Source organism: Panthera pardus, unplaced genomic scaffold (genome assembly GCF_024362965.1).
Source record: "Panthera pardus isolate Hobbes unplaced genomic scaffold, ASM2436296v1 HiC_scaffold_6, whole genome shotgun sequence".
In the NCBI taxonomy this organism is placed as follows: domain Eukaryota; kingdom Metazoa; phylum Chordata; class Mammalia; order Carnivora; family Felidae; genus Panthera; species Panthera pardus.
The window spans coordinates 8,962,866-8,983,977 of NW_026526991.1; the positions used below are offsets into that span (position 1 = coordinate 8,962,866).

General features: G+C 65.1%; 1 protein-coding gene across 2 annotated transcripts in view; it reads left to right on the plus strand.

The window, feature by feature from the left end:
- Nucleotides 1-19,233, plus strand: part of TAFA5 (TAFA chemokine like family member 5) — a 190,479-nt gene extending 171,246 nt beyond the window's left edge. For both annotated transcript variants that reach the window (XM_053895835.1, XM_053895834.1), the window contains exon 4: nucleotides 18,349-19,233. In XM_053895835.1, coding sequence (XP_053751810.1) covers nucleotides 18,349-18,357 — 9 coding nt within the window. In that variant the 3' untranslated portion in view covers nucleotides 18,358-19,233. The remainder of the gene's footprint in view (nucleotides 1-18,348) is intronic.
- The last annotated feature ends 1,879 nt before the right edge of the window (nucleotides 19,234-21,112 follow it).

Consider the following 21,112-nt stretch of genomic DNA (forward strand, 5'->3'; position numbering starts at 1 on the left):
GCTGAGGCAGCCAGCAGCCGTCTCCGTGATGACCTTCTCGAAGATCTGGCAAGTGCAGGCACGTAATTATTTGAAACGAGAAAATACAGTCATTGTTACCCACAGATGAGGAAAACAGGTGTTTCCAAGCCTCTGCAGAAGCCGCTGAAATGCCTTGAAAACTAATCGGTTTATTAAAATGGACCAATTATGAATACAGAGGGTTGTCCCCTTGTGTTCGTCTGTACGTTTTTGCAGATAGAAGCTGAGATCAGATAAGCTCTAGGTCAGAGGTCAGCAAACTATGGCCTGGTGGCCAAATCCGGCCCCCTACTTCTCTTTATAAATAAAGTTTTATTGGAACACAGCCTTCCTTTCACTTACAGATGGTCTAGGGATGCCTCGGGGCTGCAGCAGCAGACTTGAGTGGTTGCAGGAGAGACTTTACCCCCTGCAAAGCTGAAAATCTGTACCCCCTGCCCTTTGCAACTTGGGTTTGCCAACCCGGGGCTAGGTGAGGGGAAGTCCTCCGAGCCTGCCCGAGGGGATATGGAATTAGCAGCTGGTTGAACGTGGTGAACGTCGTTTAGGAGGCGAAAGCAGGTGAACTTGCCCGCAGACTTTAGGAAGAAACTTGCCTACCTGGCTGTGGAGGAGGGGCTAGAGAAAACAGAAGCTGGTTCTGTTCCTACTTGAAGGCAAATGTGTTTCAGAAGCATAAGCGTGTGTTTAAAATACACAAGTGAATTAAACCCGAGTAAGTAAGAGGGAGGGGAGATCTCTGTTGATACCAGGAGAAAACATGTGAAGTCACTCGAAATAACATTTTAGTGAGAAAAGGTTGATTACCTGTGTGAAGATAACGGCAGAGTCTTATCAGGAGACAATTAAAGGGATTTGAATAAATCCCTTTTTCGATAAAGTGAGTGCCTAAACCCTGTGTGGTTGTCTGTGCCTTCAGATTTAATTTTTAGATTTAATACAAGTTCAGTCAAATCTCCGATGAAGTTTTTGGGAACATCACAAGGGATTGTACATTTCGTGGGAGGGTAGGTCCGTCACGGTGGAGGTGGAGGAAGGCTCTGGGACAGAGGCCACCGAGGCATCCACGTCCCGCCGGGCGTGCACTTGGCTGTGCAGGGGGAGCTTGTGGGTGGCTGAGCCCCGGGCTGGGGGCGGCCGAGCGGCCCCCAGGCTGCACCCCAGCCGTCACCCCCCTGGTCCTTGATACAAGGACCGAGGACAGACTTAAAACCTGATGCAAAGTGTTAGCCTTCCCAGCGTTACTTCCTGCTGCACGGACACATGGCCCTGAGTGGAACGTGGGCATCAGTGGGATGGACTGAGGGGTGCGGTGAGCTGCCCAGACCAGCGGGGGAGGGACGGGCCCCCGACAGCGGGCCGGGGAAAACGGGCTTCGTATTTGGGGGCAACTCAAGTCAGAGTCTGACCGCTCACCTCACTCCACATTGAATTCCCCGGGGACTCCAGACTGGACGTGGCCACCCAGACCGTGGGACGGCAGGAGAAAGTGAGGGGACAGGTGGCTTCAGGGTGAGGACAGGGATCCAGTCGCTATAAATCGCGTCTGAGGAATCGGGAACAACCAGGAACACTTCGGACAGTACACATGCTCAGACGCTGTTGTGCACACGCACGTAAATCCACCTGTTAGGCTGACGGCCACCGTGAGCCATAGACTGTTCTCCCCACTGTACAGATGAGGACGCCGTGAGGTTCCAGAGTCAGCCGGAGCCCGACAGGCCCACGCGGGGCCCCGCCTTCAGCGGGCCGCCCGGACTTACCTTGACAGCCCAAACCTCCGAAAGCCAAACCCACCTTCCCAAAAACAGACAGGTCGCAGGGTCGGGAGGCAGTGGAGCCCCCACAGCAGGGCTGGCTCCAAACCGCGCGGAGGAGGGACGGCACGCAGACAGGAGGCTAGCCCAGCGGCAGGGAGGTCCGGAAACGGCAAATGGGAACAGCGAGGAAAGTGGGGAGAGAGACCCCCGGTCGGGGAGCGGGCAGCCCGAACACGAAGGAGGTGCTCGCGTGTGGTTTTAATTCCGTTCGGTCTCACGTGGAGGCCTCGGGAAGGGTGTGCCTGAGAACTGCCTTTCGAGAAAGTGCTTAGGGGACAGGCGTCAAGAGAAGCAGAAAGATGCTCGGGCCGTTTGGAGGCCAGGCTGGCGGGTGCTCAGAAGGGAAACGTAGTCACCACATGACCCGCCGCTCCTGTCCCGCGGGACCCCGGGCGTCCGCCCGACAGAAGAGGAAGCCACGTCCACTCAGAGAGCCGTGCTCGCGGGACCGCAGCGACATTGTGCGGCACGGCCCGGACGCCCCGCTGCTGATGAGTCCCGCCGTTCAGTGAATATCATTCCAGCGGAGCAAGGCCTCCGCTCGAGAGGCCGCACCGGGGACCAGCCCTGAACGCATCGCACAAGGTGAAAGACATCAGACACAGAAGGCCCCCTGTGTGTGACTGGTTCACAGGAACTGTTTAGAAAAGGCAGACGGCGGGGGGTTGGGGGGGGGCAGAAAAGTCCGCTGAGGGGCCGCCGGGGCTGGTAGAGGGTGGTGGAGGGCGGTCGTGACTGCTGAGTGGTCAGGGTTCCTTGTATGTGGGGTGGGGAGGTCTTCTGACTGGCTGTGGGGTGGGCCACACACCCCAGGAAACAGCAGGCATTGCCTGGACCCTCCGGAAGGGTGACTGCAGCGTGGGAGCCGAATTCAGTGCAGCTGCTACAGACAGGTACATGGAGACGTCCTTTTGGCCAGTCCTCCGCCCGGTCCCAGGGCTCGGGGACCGACAGCGGCCCCAGTGTGGGCACCGCCTGGTCCCCCGGTCCCAGGGCTCGGGGACGACAGCGGCCCCAGTGTGGGCACCGCCCGGTCCCAGGGATCGGGGACGGACAGCGGTCCGGCGGGGCTCCAGCTCAGAGGCCCAGACCCGGCCGCGCAGAGCTGACCCCATACTGGGAGTGTTCATTTTCCTGTCAGTGGCCCCAGGAAGGAGACCGGGGAAGGGGTTTGATCCCGAGCTCCCGGAGCACACAGGGCCGCCCTCCCCACTGTGGACGGCGGACGGCAAGGCGTTGGCCAGAGCGCTTCTGGTGCCGCCTTTGAAGACGCGCACTGTCATCTCTGCGTCCCCTAGGTGCCACCTGCCTGTGAACGTGGGCCACGGGTCTGCTGCTCGCGGCAGGTGGCCGAGGCCGCCGTGCCCCCATGCCGGCTAGGGTCCGGTGTGGGGCTGGCAGGGGCAGCCGCCCGGTTAGCGCAGGCGAGGGAAGGACCTCAAAGCCGGCGCTGCTGTGGGGGGGTGGACAGAGGGCGGGTGTCCAGGCTGCAGACCTCGCCCTGGGTTGTCAACGCCCCCCTTCAGAAGGCCACCTGGCAACCTGGGCTGTCGTAAAAGACCCGAGGCTTTAGGGAACTCGAGGGCCAGTCGGTCTCCCTGCCAGCAAGGAGGTGGCGGTGACCGGACCCAGCTGGTGGCCCTGCCCTGGCCGCACGGGCACAGGGAGTGGGCGCATGGAGGCAGTGAGGGGGCATCGGGTCCTCTCGGGAGTCGTGGGCAGAGCTGGACTCGGCAGGAGCCCCGAGGGGACTCGGGGTCAGTCTCAGCCTGGGGTCCTCACCCAGTGGGGAGGCCTCCCTGAAGGAGCCGGGCGGCACCTGGGCAGGAGGCTGCCGGGGGTCCCGGCCTCGAGAGGACCGAGTGGAGCCGTCACCTTCCCTAATCCAGCGTTAGCGGGACGGTGACGCACCAGCAGAGCAGACAGAGCGGGGCGCCCCCCGGGGTCTGCGGGCCAGAGCCTGGCTCAGGATGGAGGGCCCTCACCTGCCTGCTAGCGGCCGACAGAGGGGGTCCTCCCAGAGCAGAGGAGGTCTCCGCACGCCCCTCCATGGGAAGGGGTCGGGGGCGGTCGTGTTGGAGACCCACGAGGGGCTCGGCACATGGTCATGAGTCCGGGGCGGTCCCTGTGGGTTCTGCCAGGGCCGGACGGGCCTCTGCTCTCAGGGGAGAGGGCAGGCTGGGGAGGGGGCAGCAGGGAGCTTCCGCGAATGTCGCTGTGATGTCTCAGATCGCGGAGAGACTCTCAGTGGGAACCCGAGCATCTGAACCACGCCCCCCACACGTGTGACCTCTGTGACCTGCCTGACCAGATCTCACCGGGGCATTCCAGCCATGTGGGCACCGGTGCCCCCTCCCAGGTGGGCTTTTGCCCTCTGGTGGACCAGAGCCATCCCAGCCCCTGTGTCACCTGGGGCCCCGGGAGGACACTGGGCGGGTCCCTGTGTCACCTGGGGCCCCGGGGGGTCACTGGGCGGGTCCCTGGGTCACTGGGGCCCCGGGGGGGTCACTGGGCGGGTCCCTGGGTCACTGGGGCCCCGGGGGGTCACTGGGCGGGTCCCTGGGTCACCTGGGGCCCCGGGGGGTCACTGGGCGGGTCCCTGGGTCACTGGGGCCCCGGGGGGTCACTGGGCGGGTCCCTGGGTCACTGGGGCCCCGGGGGGTCACTGGGCGGGTCCCTGGGTCACCTGGGGCCCCGGGGGGACACTGGGCGGGTCCCTGGGTCACCTGGGGCCCCGGGGGGACACTGGGCGGGTCCCTGGGTCACCTGGGGCCCCGGGGGGACACTGGGCGGGTCCCTGGGTCACCTGGGGCCCCGGGGGGACACTGGGCGGGTCCCTGGGTCACCTGGGGCCCCGGGGGGTCACTGGGCGGGTCCCTGGGTCACCTGGGGCCCCGGGGGGTCACTGGGCGGGTCCCTGGGTCACCTGGGGCCCCGGGGGGTCACTGGGCGGGTCCCTGGGTCACTGGGGCCCCGGGGGGTCACTGGGCGGGTCCCTGGGTCACTGGGGCCCCGGGGGGTCACTGGGCGGGTCCCTGGGTCACCTGGGGCCCCGGGGGGTCACTGGGCGGGTCCCACTCATGGCGTCCCTGCCGACTTTCTTGCATTGGCACCATCTGTTCCTTCTGCTTTCCGTTTGCAAAACGTAGAGTAAGAACTTAAACAGCCAGTGGAACCGTGGACGCAGGATCCTTCCGGATTCTAGAGCCGTCTCTCTCTGCGCCTCCTGTGGCATCCCGCGTGCCCGCAGCCCCGGGCTGTGCTGGCTTCTGGCACCTTGCCAGTGGCCCTCGCGGGCTGGGGAGTGAGCCGCCTGTGGGCTCCGAGGGCTCAGGCTGGGAGCGATTCCCTGAGACGCGGGAGGCTGGGCTGAAGCTGGGGCTTTCTCAGGGCGGAACAGGCTTCCTTGTAGACCGCTGCGCACAGTGAAACCTCAATTGGGACCTAAGGGACGAGCCTCCCTTTATTTATTCAGGGGGCCCTGTGCGCGCTCGAGAGCCCAGACGAGGAGCCCGCAGGCCGACTCAAGAACGACCTCAGTGTTGCCGCACGTGCGCGGATAAGTATGTCGTGCGATCTTGAGTAGCTCCTTGGACAACAGACCGTTCACATTTCCACTCCTGCATGACGAGGGGGAATCGTGCCCCTGCAGAAACTGTCTGGCCAGTCCCTTTTCAGAGTCCCATTTAGTGGATGTAGAAACTGAGGCTGTGGGGAGCTGAGTGCCTTTCCTAAGCTCTGCAGGGAGGGCAACAGAGAGGCCCCAGTGTGGAGACTTTTCTGGGCAAAGACCTGCCTGGGACGCACGAGGGGAGAGGACGGGGGCTCATCTGTGGCCCCAGAAGGAAGGGAAAGGCGGGCCGTGGAAACCCGCCTGGCACCAGGAGAGCTATGGCCGGGTCTGTGAGCCCCAGAGACGTCCCCCGTGGGCGTGTCCAGCCACAGGAGAAGATGGGGAGCGCCAGCTCAGACCTGCCCTGTAGCTGGTCCCCAGCAGCCTGCGAGGTCTCAGGACCAAGTACGGATAGACCAGATGGGGCAGGGACACAGTGAGAGAGGCTGAAAGCCACCGGGCTGGGGTGGCCCACACCCTGCACTCTCCAGGGGAGGCCGCTGTTGCCATGGGTCCTGGACCGTGTGAGCACCTCCCACCAAATCTGGGCCCAGAGTCAGGACGGCCCCGCAAAGACCCTCCAGGGTGGGGGGGGGGAGGGGGGCAGGCGTGTCCAATGTGCACACACAGCCACACGCCCACCCCACCTGCACACACACTCCCGCGTGTACACACAGCCACACCTCTGCACACACCTACACTGCTGTTCTTTTCCGCATGTCCGTGGGGGGCCTGTGTCCATTGGGCAGGTAATCAGCCCCCCATCTCTTTGTACCTCTCTCAAGTGGGGTCCTCAGGGCGCCTGGGTGGCTCAGTCGGTTGAGCATCCGACTTCGGCTCAGGTCATGATCTTGTGGTTCGTGGGTTCGAGCCCCGCGTCGGGCTCTGTGCTGACAGCTCAGAGCCTGGAACCTGCTTCCGACTCTGTGTCTCCCTCTCTCTGTCCCTCCCCCGCTCATGCTCTCTCTCTGTCTCAAAAGTAAATAAACGTTAAAATAAAATGGGGTCCTCGTCACAGAAAAGCCGGGGGGGCCCTAGGAGCCAGTGAGGCTCCCGGTCACGCAGCACCCTGGTATTTCCGGGGCACAGCGGCTGGTCGCTCCGTAAGGGCCTGGTGAGCAAACGTGGGGTCAGAGCCCAAGGCTCAGCTGTGACTCTGCCTCGAAGGCACAAAACCCTCCTCACCACCCTCTCCTTCGATCGAGGTCTCGCCTTCCCAGCCGCCCTTGTCTTAGTCTTAGAACCGGATGCTAGTGCCCGTGGTGACCGTGACCCCAAACCAGGGGCCCCGTGATGCGTGGGTGCCCTCCCCAAGGAGGAGAAAACGTGGCTTCCCTATAGCAGCGGCCACTCAATAGAAATAGCAGACGTATGTACCAAGTCAGCTCCCGAGAGCCCGTCTGAGCTAGGATCCAGCTGGACCAGACTTTCTAGAAACTTCTCCAGGGAGATGGACCCCAAGAAAGACAGCGATGAGGAAAGGAAGTAGATAAGCCACTGTAAAGAAAGAAATCTAGTTTTCCCATATGAGATTCAAAAAGGTCTCACTTTCCAGAGAGAGAAGCTACACTGTTTAGCTGAGCACTGAATTCATGTCCCTCCAGCTCTCAGCTGCGGGAGGTAATGTGAGTCCGAGACTCCTTCTGGCTCTCGCTGTAGAAGTTGAAGGGAAGGGCACACTCCTTCCCAGGTGCGGCCCTGGCACCACCCGCCCCAGTTCTTCCCCCGGCTCTCTGCCTCATGGCACAGAAGGGCTGCGCAATCACTGCCAGCCTGCGTTCCCCCAAGGCCCCGGCTAGAGCAGCCGACCGCTTCCGTGTTCGTGGCCGGGCTGAGCGGCAAGTGTTACGAGGGGTGACACAGCTTAGGTGTCTGCGGCAACCCACGTGCACCCCGAGGTGACTCTGATCTCAGACTCCCTGCTTGGGAGCAGAATGACTGAAAAAAGACACACATTAAGACACATCTGGGGAGAGGGGTTCATGGTGGCTCCGTCCTCCGCGTGTGCTTGCTTTCCCGCCGTCTCTGTGCACCGTCTCTGTCTGGTATTTGCCGTGCACGCCTCTCTGCACCGCCACCACCACCGCCCCCCACCCCACCCCCCTGCCCCACACGGTTCAGCTCAGTCACCGCGATCCGCGATCTGTGTCCTCGGCAGGCGGGTGCTGAATCAGCCAGCTCTGGGGACCTGCCCCCGCGCGTGTCCTGGGACGGCCTGGGCTATTCTGCCAGTGGGAGTCTGATTAGCACCAAACGTGCTGACTCTCGGAGATTCTCCGCGATCCCTCCCCCGCCTAGGCTGCCCGCAGTCCTCCCACCTCTTCCCGGATCCTGCTCCGCTCAGCGAGGAGCTCGTCTCGCGGCCCATCTCCTCAGGCCTGGGGAAAGCTGGGTGGCTCAGGGGCCTTGCAGACGGGGAACAGGGGCCCTGGGGTCCCCCAGCTTCTCCCCCTTGGCTCCCCGGGCCCATCCCCGAGCTGCGGGGATGACCACACAGTGCCCGGCTGCTCTCTCCGGTCACAAGGGGCGCTGACCGCTTCACGGCGCTTAGTAGGCAGCAGGGACGTGCTGTGAGGTCGCTGGGCCAGGACAGGTGGCCCCCAGCCTGTCAGGCTCAGCCCCCACCCGGGCTCCCCTGTGCAGAGCACAGAACCTTCTGAACCGCCTCAGCGAGGGCCCAGCCAGCACCGGCCGGAGGCCCTGAGCCCGGGTCAGGGTCCAGTGCGTTATGTGTCCTCATGGGGCCCCCCTGATTGAGGGGACACTTCACAGAGAGCAGGGGGGCTAGCATGTGCCCTTGTGGGTTGTGGGTTCGGGGGGATGACAAGCTTCACTCTGTGCCTCCTAACTGCTCCCGCAAGAGCCGGACAGCAGCATCGTCATCATCCCAGGGTGGTCAGCAAATCCCGCCAAGCACCGCCGGACCGTGGCTGACGAGCGGTAGAGGTGGAGGGGGTGCCGGCCGTCCTAGAAGCAGCAGCTGGTCCCAGCAGGGTGACCTGGGCAGGGCAGGCCCACTGGCTCGGCCCCGGGGACGCTGGGGCACCTCCTTCCCCGGGGCGGTGTCCTCAGACCCTACCCAGCCGCTGCGAGATCCCAGGCGCTCTGTGTTCTGCACGCGGGAGACGGGCTCCTCTGGGAAGGGTCGTGCCCCCTCCACAGGGTCAGGTGTCACGGATATCCCAGACTCAGGATTCGGTTCACAAACACACGGGCCCACGAGCTTCATCGTGTGGAGCCCGACGACCGGATGTGGGGCTGAGGACGACCCCGTGGGGAAGGTCCAGAGGGAAGGGAGAGTCCGGACCTCATCCTGGTCGGGGGCAGCTGTGCAGCCCCCCTTACACCCGCCCCGTCGCCCGAGGGGCAGCTGTGCACCAGCAGCGGGGAGCCCGGCCTCTCGTCCGGCCTCTCCTGCGGGAGGCCCTCCGCTGCCCCTGCGGGGACAGAGGAGGAAGGGCCCGTCCTCCTGACCACTCCGGGAAGGAGGTTTCTTTCTGGAATTAGTGAGTGTTTGTGACGATCTGACCCACGGCCTCCAGACACGTTCAGGTCCTGCTCCGGGGCCTGGAACGTGGTCGTAGAAGCCAGGGGGCACTTTGCAGACGTGATCTGAAGCAGGGGCCGTGGGGTGGGGATCGTCTGGGGGGCTCCACGTGCGGCCACAGATGTCCTTGTAGGGGGCGGCAGGGGAGCGGCCGTGGGAGGGCAGAGGGGGAGATGCTGGCCGCTGCCTCTGCAGGTGGAGGGAGAGGGGAGAGGAGGCCCCCAAGGGCCGCGTCTCCCCTCGGCCGCGGCGGGGTGGCCCCTGGTCCTCGCCCCCTAAGCCCCGGTCGCACATTGGCCTCCGGACCTGAGAGCCGCCCGGGGAAGCCGCGTCCTTGCCGCCTCTGTCAGGTGCACGGCCGGCTCCTCGGCCCGCTCGGGGCTCGGGGGTCTGCGCGCGTGACTGCTGGGACGTGAGTGGGCCCGGAGCCACGGCTCGTGCCCTCCCTGTAGATGTGACACCGGCAGCCTTGGAACCCGGCCGAGTCCAGTCTGTCCTGGGGCTTCTCCAACCGACGTCTGGGAGGTTGGCCCCGCCCCCGGCACTTGGATGGACCCCCAGCCTCCCCCCCACCCTGGGCGTTGTCATCACCTCACCGGCGGGGAAACTGAGGCTCCGAGAGGTCAGGATTCAGTCAGACCATCCGGCTGGGAGGCCACCGAGCCCAGACCCGTGTGGGGCACGAAAGGCAAGAGTGAGGCGCTTCAGAAATTCCTGCGTGGGTGACACCTGCTGAGAAGCTTCCCATCGCTCGGACCCGAGGGTCAGATCTGCCCGAGCAGCTGTGGGTTCAAAGTCGAGCCTTTACATTAGGGTCGTGTGAGGTCAGCGGGCGGGGCCCCGATCCCTCAGGACCCGCGTCCTGGTGAGAAGGGACACAGGGTCCACACATGCAGAGAAAGGCCACACGAGGACACGGGGAAGGGTCGGCGTCCACACGCCAGGGAGAGGGGCCTCACGAGAGACCAGCCCCGCCCGCGCCTGATTCCCACGTGGCTCCGGCCGAGAGAGGACGAGGGTCTGTGGTTGGAGCCGCCCGGCCTGCGGTGTCGGCTGCCGGGTCGCTGGTACCGCCCCTCCCATCCAGACGGCGGCTGCTGCGTCCGTGTCACCGCAGCTCGTGTCCTTGCCATGGCCTACCCCCGTCCTCTGGCTTACGTGAGACTCTTAAAATGAAACTGCGTGTTTTTTCTTAAAAGCAAACAAACCAGAGCCACACCGCCACACTGGCGGGGAGACCCGTCCTGTCCCGGTGTCACAGAGAAGGGCGCAGGGACCCAGAGCGCCGAGGGCGGGGGCCTGACGGTGGGTGTGTCTGAGAGCACCTGCAGGCTCCTCCCACCGTGGCTCCGCCCCCCCCCCCCCCCCCCGACCGGGACCCCCAAGCCCCTGAGGCGGATGCCGGCCTCATCCCCCAGGGAGGTTAAGAAGAGGGCCCAGCTCACAGGCTGCCCTTCATACCTGGGCAGACCGGCTCCAAAGCCTGTGCCTTACGAGCACGTCCTGTCCCCCAGCCCAGAGCCCGGCCCGGGATCGCTCGGCCCGTGGACACTGGCGCTTTGCCCACAGATCTGGGTCCGTCAGCTTCTGGGACTGCGTCCTCCCTCCCTCCTTCCGTCCTTCCTTTCTTCCGTCCTTCCTTCCCTCCCTCCCTGGACACACGGCTCCAGAAATACACAGGGAACGTGTCCCCATGAGCACAGGTCTTGCCTTGGGGAACACGCCTGGTAGCGCAGGATGCGGGCAGTAGAGGGCCGGCCCGCGGGGGGCTTGCTCGGAGCTGATGTGAAGAGGGAGGGGGCACAGGTGAGCAGGGGGGTCAGGGGGGCCCGGAGACTTGCAGATGCTCAGAGCAGAAACGGGGCCTTCAGGAACCTCACCCGGGATGTGTCGGAGGCAGCGTCCAGGTGCTCTGGGGTCCGAGGGATCAGCCCCCGGGGCCGCCCCCCCCGTCAGCCCCCGGGGCCGCCCCCCCCCGGCCCCCCCCGTCAGCCCCCAGGGCACCCCCCGCCCCGATGAGGAAAGAGCGAGTTGCACACACAGCCGCAGGACGAGCAGAAACCCTTTTGGGTGGAGGGCTGGGCTCTTCACCACCTGCTCGGGGGACCCTAAAACCTCAGCTGTTCTCCCTTTCAGCGTGAGAGGCAGTTGTCTGCTGCTGGCTCCGTTAGACTTGCTCTGATGGTTTATAAACAGGAAGTGGGGAGGTGGGGGTGTGTTTACACCTGGGGAAACTGAGGCAGGCAGCGCCGAAGTAACCTAGGGTGCTTAGATCACAAACAGCCGAGCAGCGTCAAGACCCTGGACGCGAGCCCCGACCTGGTGCTAAGAGACCCTGGGAAGCAGTGGTCCGGCCGTGGCCCCAGGACACGTGTGGTGGCCACGTGGTCTAGCCTCATTCTAGAGCAGGAGCAGGAGGGGCCTCCGAGCCTGTCATCTGAGGGGACCGTCTCAGTCCGCGTCTCCATCCCTGTGGCCGGGCCCGTGCTCAGGGGGCTCCCCGCCCGGCCCCCCAGGCCGATCAGCCTCCTGACCGGTGTCAGAGCCTCACCTCCCCGAAGAGCCAGGCAGGACCTCACGCCCGCCGGAACCCACCCAGTGCCCTGCAGAGTGAGCCCGGGACGCAGTGAGTCACAGGCTGAGAGGAAGGACGGACAGGGGTGGACATGGTGAGCCCATGCCCGGGGACCCACCGCAGGGTGCATGGAGCGCGCCTCACCCGGCCCAGACACACCTGTGCCGCTCACACGTTGGGACGGAGGATGCGGGGGCTGCTCTGAGGTCGCCAGCCCACTCGGTGACCCCAAGGAGCTGCCGTCAGCCACGTCGGGCAAGCCACGGCCAGTCCGGTCACTCTGATGAGCCTGGGTTTGGGGAGAACGTGGGGTCCAGGCTTCCTTGTGTGTGGACTGGCCATACAGCTTCAGGGAACAGTCCCGGAGAGGAAACCACGCACGGGTGGCGGGACCCGGTGGGATGATGTGTGGCCTTTCCAGAAGCTTCTTCCTTGCTTATGTCTTTATCTTCCCCATGGCAACAGCTCTTTCCGAGCCTCTATCCAGGCAGGCTGCCGTCGCCTCCGTGTCTCACCGTGTCTGCGTGTCTGCTGTTTATTAGGACCTTTTGTTCGGGGCTCTCAATCCAGAACGGCGCGTTCTTGAATACAGGTGCCTGGTCCTGACCTCGCGTCAAACACAAGCTTTTAATGAGGAACAGAAAATACCGCGCATCGGACTCGGGCTGGAAAGTTCTGTCATGTTTTTTAGACGACCGAGTACGGAGAGAAACCTGCCTGTCACCACAGAGTACTTTCCGGGGTGGGCGGAACGACCCCCAGACGGGGCTCTGGCGGCCCCACAGCACCATCCCGGCCCGCGAGCTGACAAGGCACCGCGCACAGGTGGCTTGTCCGTGAGCATCCTCCTGTGGCCGAGGGGGCACAGGAACCACCCACACGGGACCCTTCCCCAGGGCAGGGGTGTCACGGCCGCAGGGCCCCAGCCCGCTGACCCAGGTGCCGAGTCTTGAGCCCTCGAGTGTGCGGGTGAGGGGGGGCCCCCAGGACGGACGCGCTCTCGAGAGGCGGGGCTATTCACAGGGGACTCTCCCTGCAGCCTGACGGTCCGATGGCCCTCTCGGTCCCTCCAAGCCCGGGGCTCACCGGCTCCACATGTCCCCGAGCAGGTGGGAGCCCATGTGGTCACTGGAGCTCAGCTGTGCGGTCCCCAGGGGAGGGGGCAGCCGGCCAGGACAGCAGGAGGGTTCCCCCGGGGTCCCCTGTGTGGGCCGGCCGACCTCAGGGTGTGACAGAAGCGGGCGTTCCCGAGGAAGGGAGCCAGAGGCGAGTGAGGCCGCTCCCTGGGCCCAGCAATGTCCTGCCACAGGCAGAGGCCCCACACGTCAGCTTTTGGTTGAGCTGTGGCCACCTGCACAGGCCACGAGCCGGGAGCCCTGGGAGGTCCCGAGAGGGGCCTCCACCTAAGGTTCCTGAGCTGGACATGCTTCTTGCTTCCCCCCCAGGGCCGGGAACGCCCTGCTGGCTTCTGCCCACACCTGCGAGGACCCTGCCTCCGGGCCCGCCGGACCCGTCACCGCAGCTCTGACTGCAGCTCAGTCCCTGTCACCAGGCCTAGGGAGGAGCTGGTGGCCACCACCAGCTGTGGGCCGGGCCGGGACTTTGTGGAGGTCAGGCCACCCCACCCGTCTGTCTCTGGGGGCCAGGCACATGGTGGGGAAGGGGACTGGGGCTCTGACAAAGGCCTCGCGCCGGACTGGCCCTCGTGCAGGTGCCCTCTGCGTGCTGCCCTCAGCCCTGTGCCCGGAGGCAGAAGGAGGAGAGATGCTCACTGAGGAGGAAAGCCACGCCCGCCTCTGCTCTGCCCGGATGTGCTGGGCTCAGGCTTCTCTCTCCAAGAGCCCAGGGAAGCCTGGCCTGAGCAGGACAGAGGCTGGGGACACCTCAGCTCCGCTGTGCTCGCCGTCCGTCCCCCAGTCCACCCAGGGGCACGGCACGTGAGGCTGGAGGGGGGGAAGGCCCGTGGCCAGGCGACGCGGAGGCAGACAGGAGCACGGCCGGCAGTGGTGGGTGGGGGCCTGTGGCCCAGGATGGGGAGCCGGCACGGGGCACAGCTGCTGAGAAACCAGATGATGCCGGTCGGTCTGCACAGACAGACGTGTGGTGACCCAGGACAGGCCTCGGGGTGCAAACTGCTGAGGGAGGGAACTGTGAGGCCCTAGACAGTAGAGTCTTGAAGGCTTATCGGTGGAGGGCGGGCAGGCTGGGGTGGCTCCCAACATCGCCCCCGGGTCCTTGGCTCTCGTGCCGAAGGGCTGCCCTCCTGCACCAGGGCCGGCACTTAAGTCCGGCCCCGGAATCCTCAACACGCCTTGGGTCCTGTCTCACAGAGGACACGAGGCCCGGCCCCAGCTGTGGGAGGGACAGGCTGGTGTGTGAGCTGGTGGCCGCACAGCGCCCCCACCGCAGCCGGCCCCGCGCCTGGTTGGAGGCCGTGCTCTGGGGGTCCTGCATCCAGCTTTGCGGCCCAAGGGCTGGCCTGGGGCACACCCTCCGGAGACGCGGGGCCTGAGGGTTGCATCATCCTCGAGGGGCCGCATCCCTCTGTGCTCAGCAGAGGTAGACGAGGCGGGGCGTTCCGCGGAGAGCCCTTGGGTCGCCAGCGTTGACGTGAGAGCAGGACAGGGAAGCCTCGCCCGGTCCTGGTCGGACGCGGCCTCACCCTCGGGCGGGACCCCCACCCGCCACCCCGGGCTCTCTGCCAGGAGGACACCCCCCGTCCCCCGGGACGCCCGCTCCGGGAGACGAAGCCCGTCCTTCAGCTCTGCAGGGCCGGCGTGCTGTGTGGTGGCCCGGGGCCCCAGGCCTTGTCACCCGGGGCAGGACAGCAGCCCCCCTCTGCCTGGGGCCTCGTGCGGTGCACGGGCTCCGGATCCCTGGCGCCTTCAGAGCCACTGCAGTGATGAAAACACCCGTGTGTGTGGGAGTGCTGGAGACCAGCGGCAGCGTTCTCTGAAATCCGTGGCTAATGAGCGAGCGAGCGAGCGAAGGCACGAGCTTCTGGGAGGAGGCGTGTCCCCTGCTCACAGCAGGCTGTGTTGTCAGGTGGTCCCCAGACGCCTGAGATCAGGGCAGCCGGCCTGGAGGAAGGCAGCTGGGCTGCAGAGACCCGGCTCCCGAGACCACGGTCTGCCTTCCAGGTCTGTGGGTTCCCAGGCCCTGCTCCTGCCGCCTCACCAGCGACCCCGACGGCCGGGTGTCCACCTGTGCCCTGGTGGTCCCGCCCGGTGACGGTGGGCAGGCCCCAGCCCACAGCTGCGGTGAACGCCCTCTCCTGTCCGTGGGGAACACCGAGGCCGAGCTGTCAGGGGAGAGCACGTGCGTGACGCTCCAGACGTCCTGGCCTCGGGACACGGCACTGACCACCCCCAGGCCCCCGAGGAGGAGGGTCACCCCCTCCTGGGCCCTGTGGCCAGGGCACCCGATTCCCGTTTTATGCTGAGGAAGCAGGGCTGGGGGAGCGGGGTGCCCGGGGCTGGGCAGCGCCCCAGCTCACAGGCCTGGAGGCGCGAAACCCCTGGAGTCCGTGACCCTGACGGGAGGCCGGCTGAGTGTGCTGGTGGACGTGGGGCCTGCGGGGACAGAACGTGTCCACCTGGGGCTTTGCTCCTGGGTCAGTGGGAGGGGCCGGCTTTGATTTCCAAGGAGCGAACGACAGCGCTGACCGTGCCTGGTGTCCCTGTGGCTGGCAGGGGGCAGCGTGTGGGGGTTGAGGCCGTGGCCTTGGGAAGGTTAAGTGACATGGGTCCGGCTGTACGGGGCACGGCCCCCTCGCCGCGGCGCTGGCCCGCATGGTGCCCCCCCAGCCTTGTGGGGAGGGCGCGGGCGCCGTGAGCAAAGCGAGAGGAACCGCATCTAGACGGAGGGTCTCACCCGGTGTCACGGGAGACGGTGAGGGATTCCCCCTCCAGCCCCACGGAGGACCTGGCATTTCTGCCTCATGGGCCACGTGGAATTAGCTCCCCACACCCCGCCCCCCACCCCACCCCCCCACCCCGCCCCCCACCCCCCCCCCCCACCGTGCGCACGCCACTACAGTGGGGAAGGAGATGGGCTGGAATCTTCCAAATACTTACCTTTGGATGTGGAAACGCCGGTGGAATTTCGTTGTTTACGTGCTTGCCCTTCCCCGTTCTCCCATGAACGAGAAACAGAAAAGTAGGCAGACTTTCCTCGGTTGAGCCCTGGGGGGCCAGTGAGGGTTTGTGCCCGAGGCGTCTGCATCAGCCCTCCCTGGCCTGGCTGGACGGTGGGGGCACGTCCCGGGCAGCGGGGTGGGGGGGGAACCCCGGCCAGGCGAGGGTCCCGCAAAGTGCTGGGGGCTCTGGGAGGCAGGGGGAGGGCCTGGATGTGACGCAGGGGATTGGGGAGCCAGCGGCGGCCCCGGGGTGGGGTGGGGAGCGGACGGCAGGACAAGCCTCAGGGGGCACATTGTCTCAAGACCCGTCTCGTTATTCCTCTCTGGAAAGCGCGGGCACGCAGCTGCTGAAGGACGGGACCGAGGCACAGGCCCCAGAAGAGCTCCAGGGAACAGAGTGAATCTTGACAATTAAAGCAATACGTTTTGGTTGCAAAGATGTGACCAAGTGCTCATGTGGTTTAATTGTCGGATTTCTAAAGCTTCCAGCCGCCGCCTGCCATCTTCTGGATTCATGACCCCAAGGAGCACCCCCCCCCCCGCCGGCCCCGTCTGCAGGACCCCGCACAGGCAGACCATGGGGGGCCTGGGGTCCCCACCACCCAAGCCCCAGGGGGCCATTTCAGGCGTGGATCCTGAAGCACTCAGGGGTCGCCGACCTCCGGTGGTCACACCCTCGCCCTCCTCTGCTGTCCAGGACCTCGGTGGGAGGACGCAGATGTGTAGCTGGGGTCTGCTCTGTCCCCAGGGGCTCAGCCAACCCTCCAGGGGCCCAGCTGATGACACCTCCCCCACCCCCCTGCCCCACCAGGGCTCCACGGCTGCATTGCGTGTGGGCCTGGGTCTGGGTCAGGCCACACCCCCGTCGGTCACCTCTGTTCCCATGGTTCCGGTGGCCGCAATCCCAGATGAGAGCCAACAGCTCCCTGTTCCCCCAGTGCTCGCAGATCCCACGCCGATTCCGCTCTGCCTGGGGCGGGGGCGGGGGCGGGGGGAGCCTGGGCAGAAAGCTGTAAGACCCCAGAAGGCGCTGGTGGGGGCGGAGCGGGCACAGGGGAGGGTCCAGACGCTTTGCCAGGTTTTGTTGCAGAAACAAGCCGTCAGCCCTCGGTGGCTCATGGGGACCCAGGCCCCACCGGCCCTGCCCTGCTCCCTTCTGGCCACGGCCTCCGTCAGTGAGAAGACGAGCCCTTGGCCTCCGGGGGAGAACGGGGTCTCTGTAGGGGATCTGGATGCAGTGAGCCGAGCCGGCTCTTCTGTTCCGTGGTGCCTGGGGCGCCAAGGGCGCCAGGTGCAGCCTGATCTGTCCCCGGGAGACCGTCTGTTCTGTCCCTGGACGGCTCCCTGCAGCCAGGTGTCCAGACTCCCTGAGTGGGTCCTCAGGGGTGACGGGTGGGGCGTGGCCGGCCTGAGGACGGCCCCCCCACACCTACCGCGTAAGCAGCCGGGGCACGGTCGACTCCAGGTGCCATCAGGATGGGCTTCTCCGCAGGGGGACCTGGGGAGAGGGTCCCCACGAGCAAGGACCGCTCGTGCCCGGCCTGGTGGGACTGAGAATTTGAGAGAAGGCTAAGAGGCCGTGGTGCGGCCAGCGGGGGTGGGGCAGGGGCCTGTGGGGCGGGCAGGGTTGGGCGGGAGTGTGGTGGGGGCCTCAGGCAGGTGGGGTGCAGATGGGGGCCAGCCGGAGGCGGGGGTGCCTCTGCGTGGGGAGAGAAGGCTGAGCTGGGATGGCTGACAGCCTCCCCACCCCGGCCGTCACTCTGTGCTGTGTCCCGTCCCCTGCCTGGGGGCCCCTGCGGGGAGGCTGCACCGGGCGGGACAGCCCCTGAGTGCCTGACCAGAGCCCCAGGGTCCCTGGCTGGGCCTGGGGCCACCTTGGGGGGCAAGGGAGACCGGGGCCACGTGGGCATTTGGGATGACCTGGGACCAGGCTTCTGGTCACAGGTCCAGTGGTGTGAGGCTGTTGGTCTAGGGAGACCCCCATGCCCCCCACTTTTCTGCCTTTGCTGCTTTAACGGTGGCATTTTCCCCACCCCACAGCCGTGGCTTGCGACCATCACCTCACACTTTGTGGCCGTGAGCGTGTTCAGCCTGACATGTTTGCTGGGACTCTGGGATGCAGGGGCGTCACCAACCAGGGGCTTGCATCCCGCCCACCTCTGGCCTCCCAGAGGCTCTGCGGGCCTGCGACACTTCATTACCATCATTTGTCGCCACGCAATTAGGCAACACCCGCTGTGTGCATGGCACAGCGCCCGACGGCATTAGGGAAACGGTGTGGGCGGGGCTCAGAGCCAAACTGCCGTCCAGCACAGGCCGTGCCCTTGGCTAGCAGTGCTCAGGGCGGGAGCCCGCGGTCACGCCCGGCGCAAGGGTGGGGGTCCCCACCAGGGACACAGAGGAAGGACGGTGCTTCCCAGAGCGACTCCCTGTGGCAGGCGTAGACCTGAAGTCTGACGTTATGTCCTGGAGAAAGTACGCTGGTCTGAGCCAGGGGAGGGATAAGGACGGGCGTCCGTGATGCTCACTGCACCGCGCCCGAGGCCAGCCTGGCGGGCGTGCCCTGGGCTCCTTCCTTCCCGACCGGGACCCTTGGTGTCTGCGGGCTGACACTCTCTTCTCTCTGTTCCTCAGGTCTCCTGACAAACGCAGCCCCAGAGGGGCCCCGGGAGTGGCCTTGGCTCCCTGGAGAGTCCACGCCTCAGCCACGGCCCTCTGTCCGCCGTGGACACCACCTGTTCTCTGCCACCCGCCCACCGTCCGTTTCTCTGTAGCCTGCCAAGGACAGCCCGCTTCCCTGGCGTTCTGAGCTGAGTGTGTCCGCGGCAGCGAGGAGCCCGGCCTGGGACACAGCGGGGGCAGCGCTGGGCGTCCGCGGGAGCCTGGCCTCACCAGCCCGGGAAGAAGGGTGGCGCCGGGCCCGGGGCAGGACTGGCCTCTCCTTGTGCCCCAGACTGTCCGAATCGCTTTTATTTTCTTACCCTTTCAGTATTCACTCAATAGACCAAAGAGCAAATCTGTTTTAACGTGGACTCACCCTCACCGTCCGAGTCCCTGGGTCCGACTGGGGGACACGGGGGCCGAGACGTGCCGGTGGCCCCGGCGGGGCGCGGAGGGCGGCCCTGGCGGGCGCGTCCGCCCCACGGACACTGCGGTGCGCCCTGAGAGGGGCCCAGCCGGCGGAGGACACAGCCCCGCGGACCGCGGCCGGCGATGCCCCCACGCGGACCCCGCGAGCGAGCGCGCCTCGCCGGGGACACAGACCACGGCGCCCGCCCCGCGCGCTGTGCTTAGATGGACCTGACCGACTAAAATCCCTTTCTGTTTTAACCAGTCACACCTGCCTCTCTGCAGCTCATTTCTGATAGTGGGATAATCCAGTATTCGCCAAGAGCATGTTGGGTCTCCCGTGACCGCTGTCTCCTCTGATACACCATTTAGCTCCAGAAAGCAAATTAAAGAAAACTCAAGTAACACTTGTTTGAAAGAGATCATTAAATGTATTTTGCAAAGCCTAAAGTTATATATTTAACAGTTTTTATATGCTGTATATTTGTAGAAAATCCTATTTAACAGTTCATGTTGGTAGCCCTGGCCGGCAGAGCGCGGTGTCTCTGGAGGTTCCGGGGTGTGGGCGCGGGGGGCCCCGCCGGGCGCGAGCACAGGACTCTGGGGACAGCAGCCGAGGACGCGCCCGACGTCGCGGGAGCCGCGGCGGGCACCAGCGGGGACGCGGCTGTCTTCGCCCGGCTCGGGCCAGGGCGCGGCTCCCCTCCTGCCCGTCTCCGCGGACGCGGTGTGTGCGTCCTCTTCCGACGGATTCCGCGTCCCTTGTTCTCACCCCCCCCCCACATGGCGGGTCTGGAGGGGTCTCTGCAGCCGACCCCCGACCCCAGTCCACGTCCCGCTGGCTCTGTCTTCACGCCTGACGGCTGAGACGCTGGGGTGGCCACCGCGTGCGGAGGACGGCCGGCGCCTGACCCTCCCGACCTTCTCGCGCCCTCGGTGCAGGGCAGGGTCTCCGGGCCCAGTGAGCAAGGGGCAGTTCTGTTTCCCCGTCCCCTGGCCGTCGTCCGCCGGGTTCCTCCATTCTCCTGAGTTTCCGCTGAACTACACTACCTGATAGTCCGATTAACAGGTGTTAATGCTAGTTCGATGCTACTAAAAAAAAAAAGAAAAAAAAGAAAGAAAAAGTAAAAAAATATATATATACATATATATATAGAAGCTGTTCCAGCAACCCATAGACTACAGATAGGAGAGAAGATCCATTTAGACCCGTTTCAACGTCCATGAGCATTTAATTTACCTTTTGGTCACCACAAATGTAGAGGTTCGAGTGTCCTGGAGGGAAAGACACGGCCGGGGGTGGGGGGGACCTCGGTTTCTGGTGGCCGAAGTGGCGGGCGGCCGAGGGAGGGCCCCGCCTTCTCGCCCCGCCCACGTCTCTGCCGCCTCCCTGTGCGCATTTCCTCCCGCAGCCAGTGTAGACCCCTTCAAAGGCAGAGACTGGAGGTTTAAGACGATACAGCGGTTTTTTTTTTCTTGTTTTACAGTATTCAATTTTGTGTTGATTCAGCTAAATTATGAAAATAAAGAAAAACTCCTTTGGTAAGCATGGCTTTTGTTTGCCGGCCGTGGTGTCCTGGGAGGGGCTGCAGCAGGTGCGTCTGGGGGCGACAGGCCCACAGAGCTCAGCGCACAGGTGGCCACAGGGACCTCCTTCCAGGGCCTGCAGGGCGGCTCCCTGAGCGGACGGTGCTGGGTCCGCAGCTACTCCGGGGCCCCTGTCACCCTGTGTGTGAGTGTCTACCTCCCCCCCCCCCCCACCACACAGAGGCCAGGCCCTGCACGCAGAGAAGCAGAGCCCCCACAGGAGACCCCCTTTCCGGAGACATCCGCTCAGATCTGCAGGGGGGTCTTGGCACTGAGAACGTTTCTGCCGCCCAGAGTCCCATCTCCTAGATGCGGGGAAGCCACACCTGTCAGTTCCCAGCTGCTCTGCGTAAAATGGGAGCCCCGGGAGCCGTGGCTGGTGGCTCAGCTGTGGGCTGTCTGCAGTCTGAGCCTGACTGTAAGGAGACTCCCCTGGCCTTTGGAGCCATCGCGGGGGGTAGACGAGACCCCGCACCTGGCACAGAGCCAGGCGAGACCCGGGAGGAGACCCCCACCCACTGGCACAGAGCTGGGCTAGGCCTGGGAGGGAGGAAAGGGGGCGGAACGCAGGCCCGGCAGAGGCCACTGGTGCCACGGGGCGGTGGAGGGGGAGAAGCCTGGGGCGCTGTAGTCCGGGCACAAATAGGGCAGGACCGGGGCACCACTTCTCACTCTGTCCAAGCTGAGGAAGGACAGGCCGGAGGGCACAGGAGGGGGCCGTGTGAGGGAGAGAAAGGCGGCT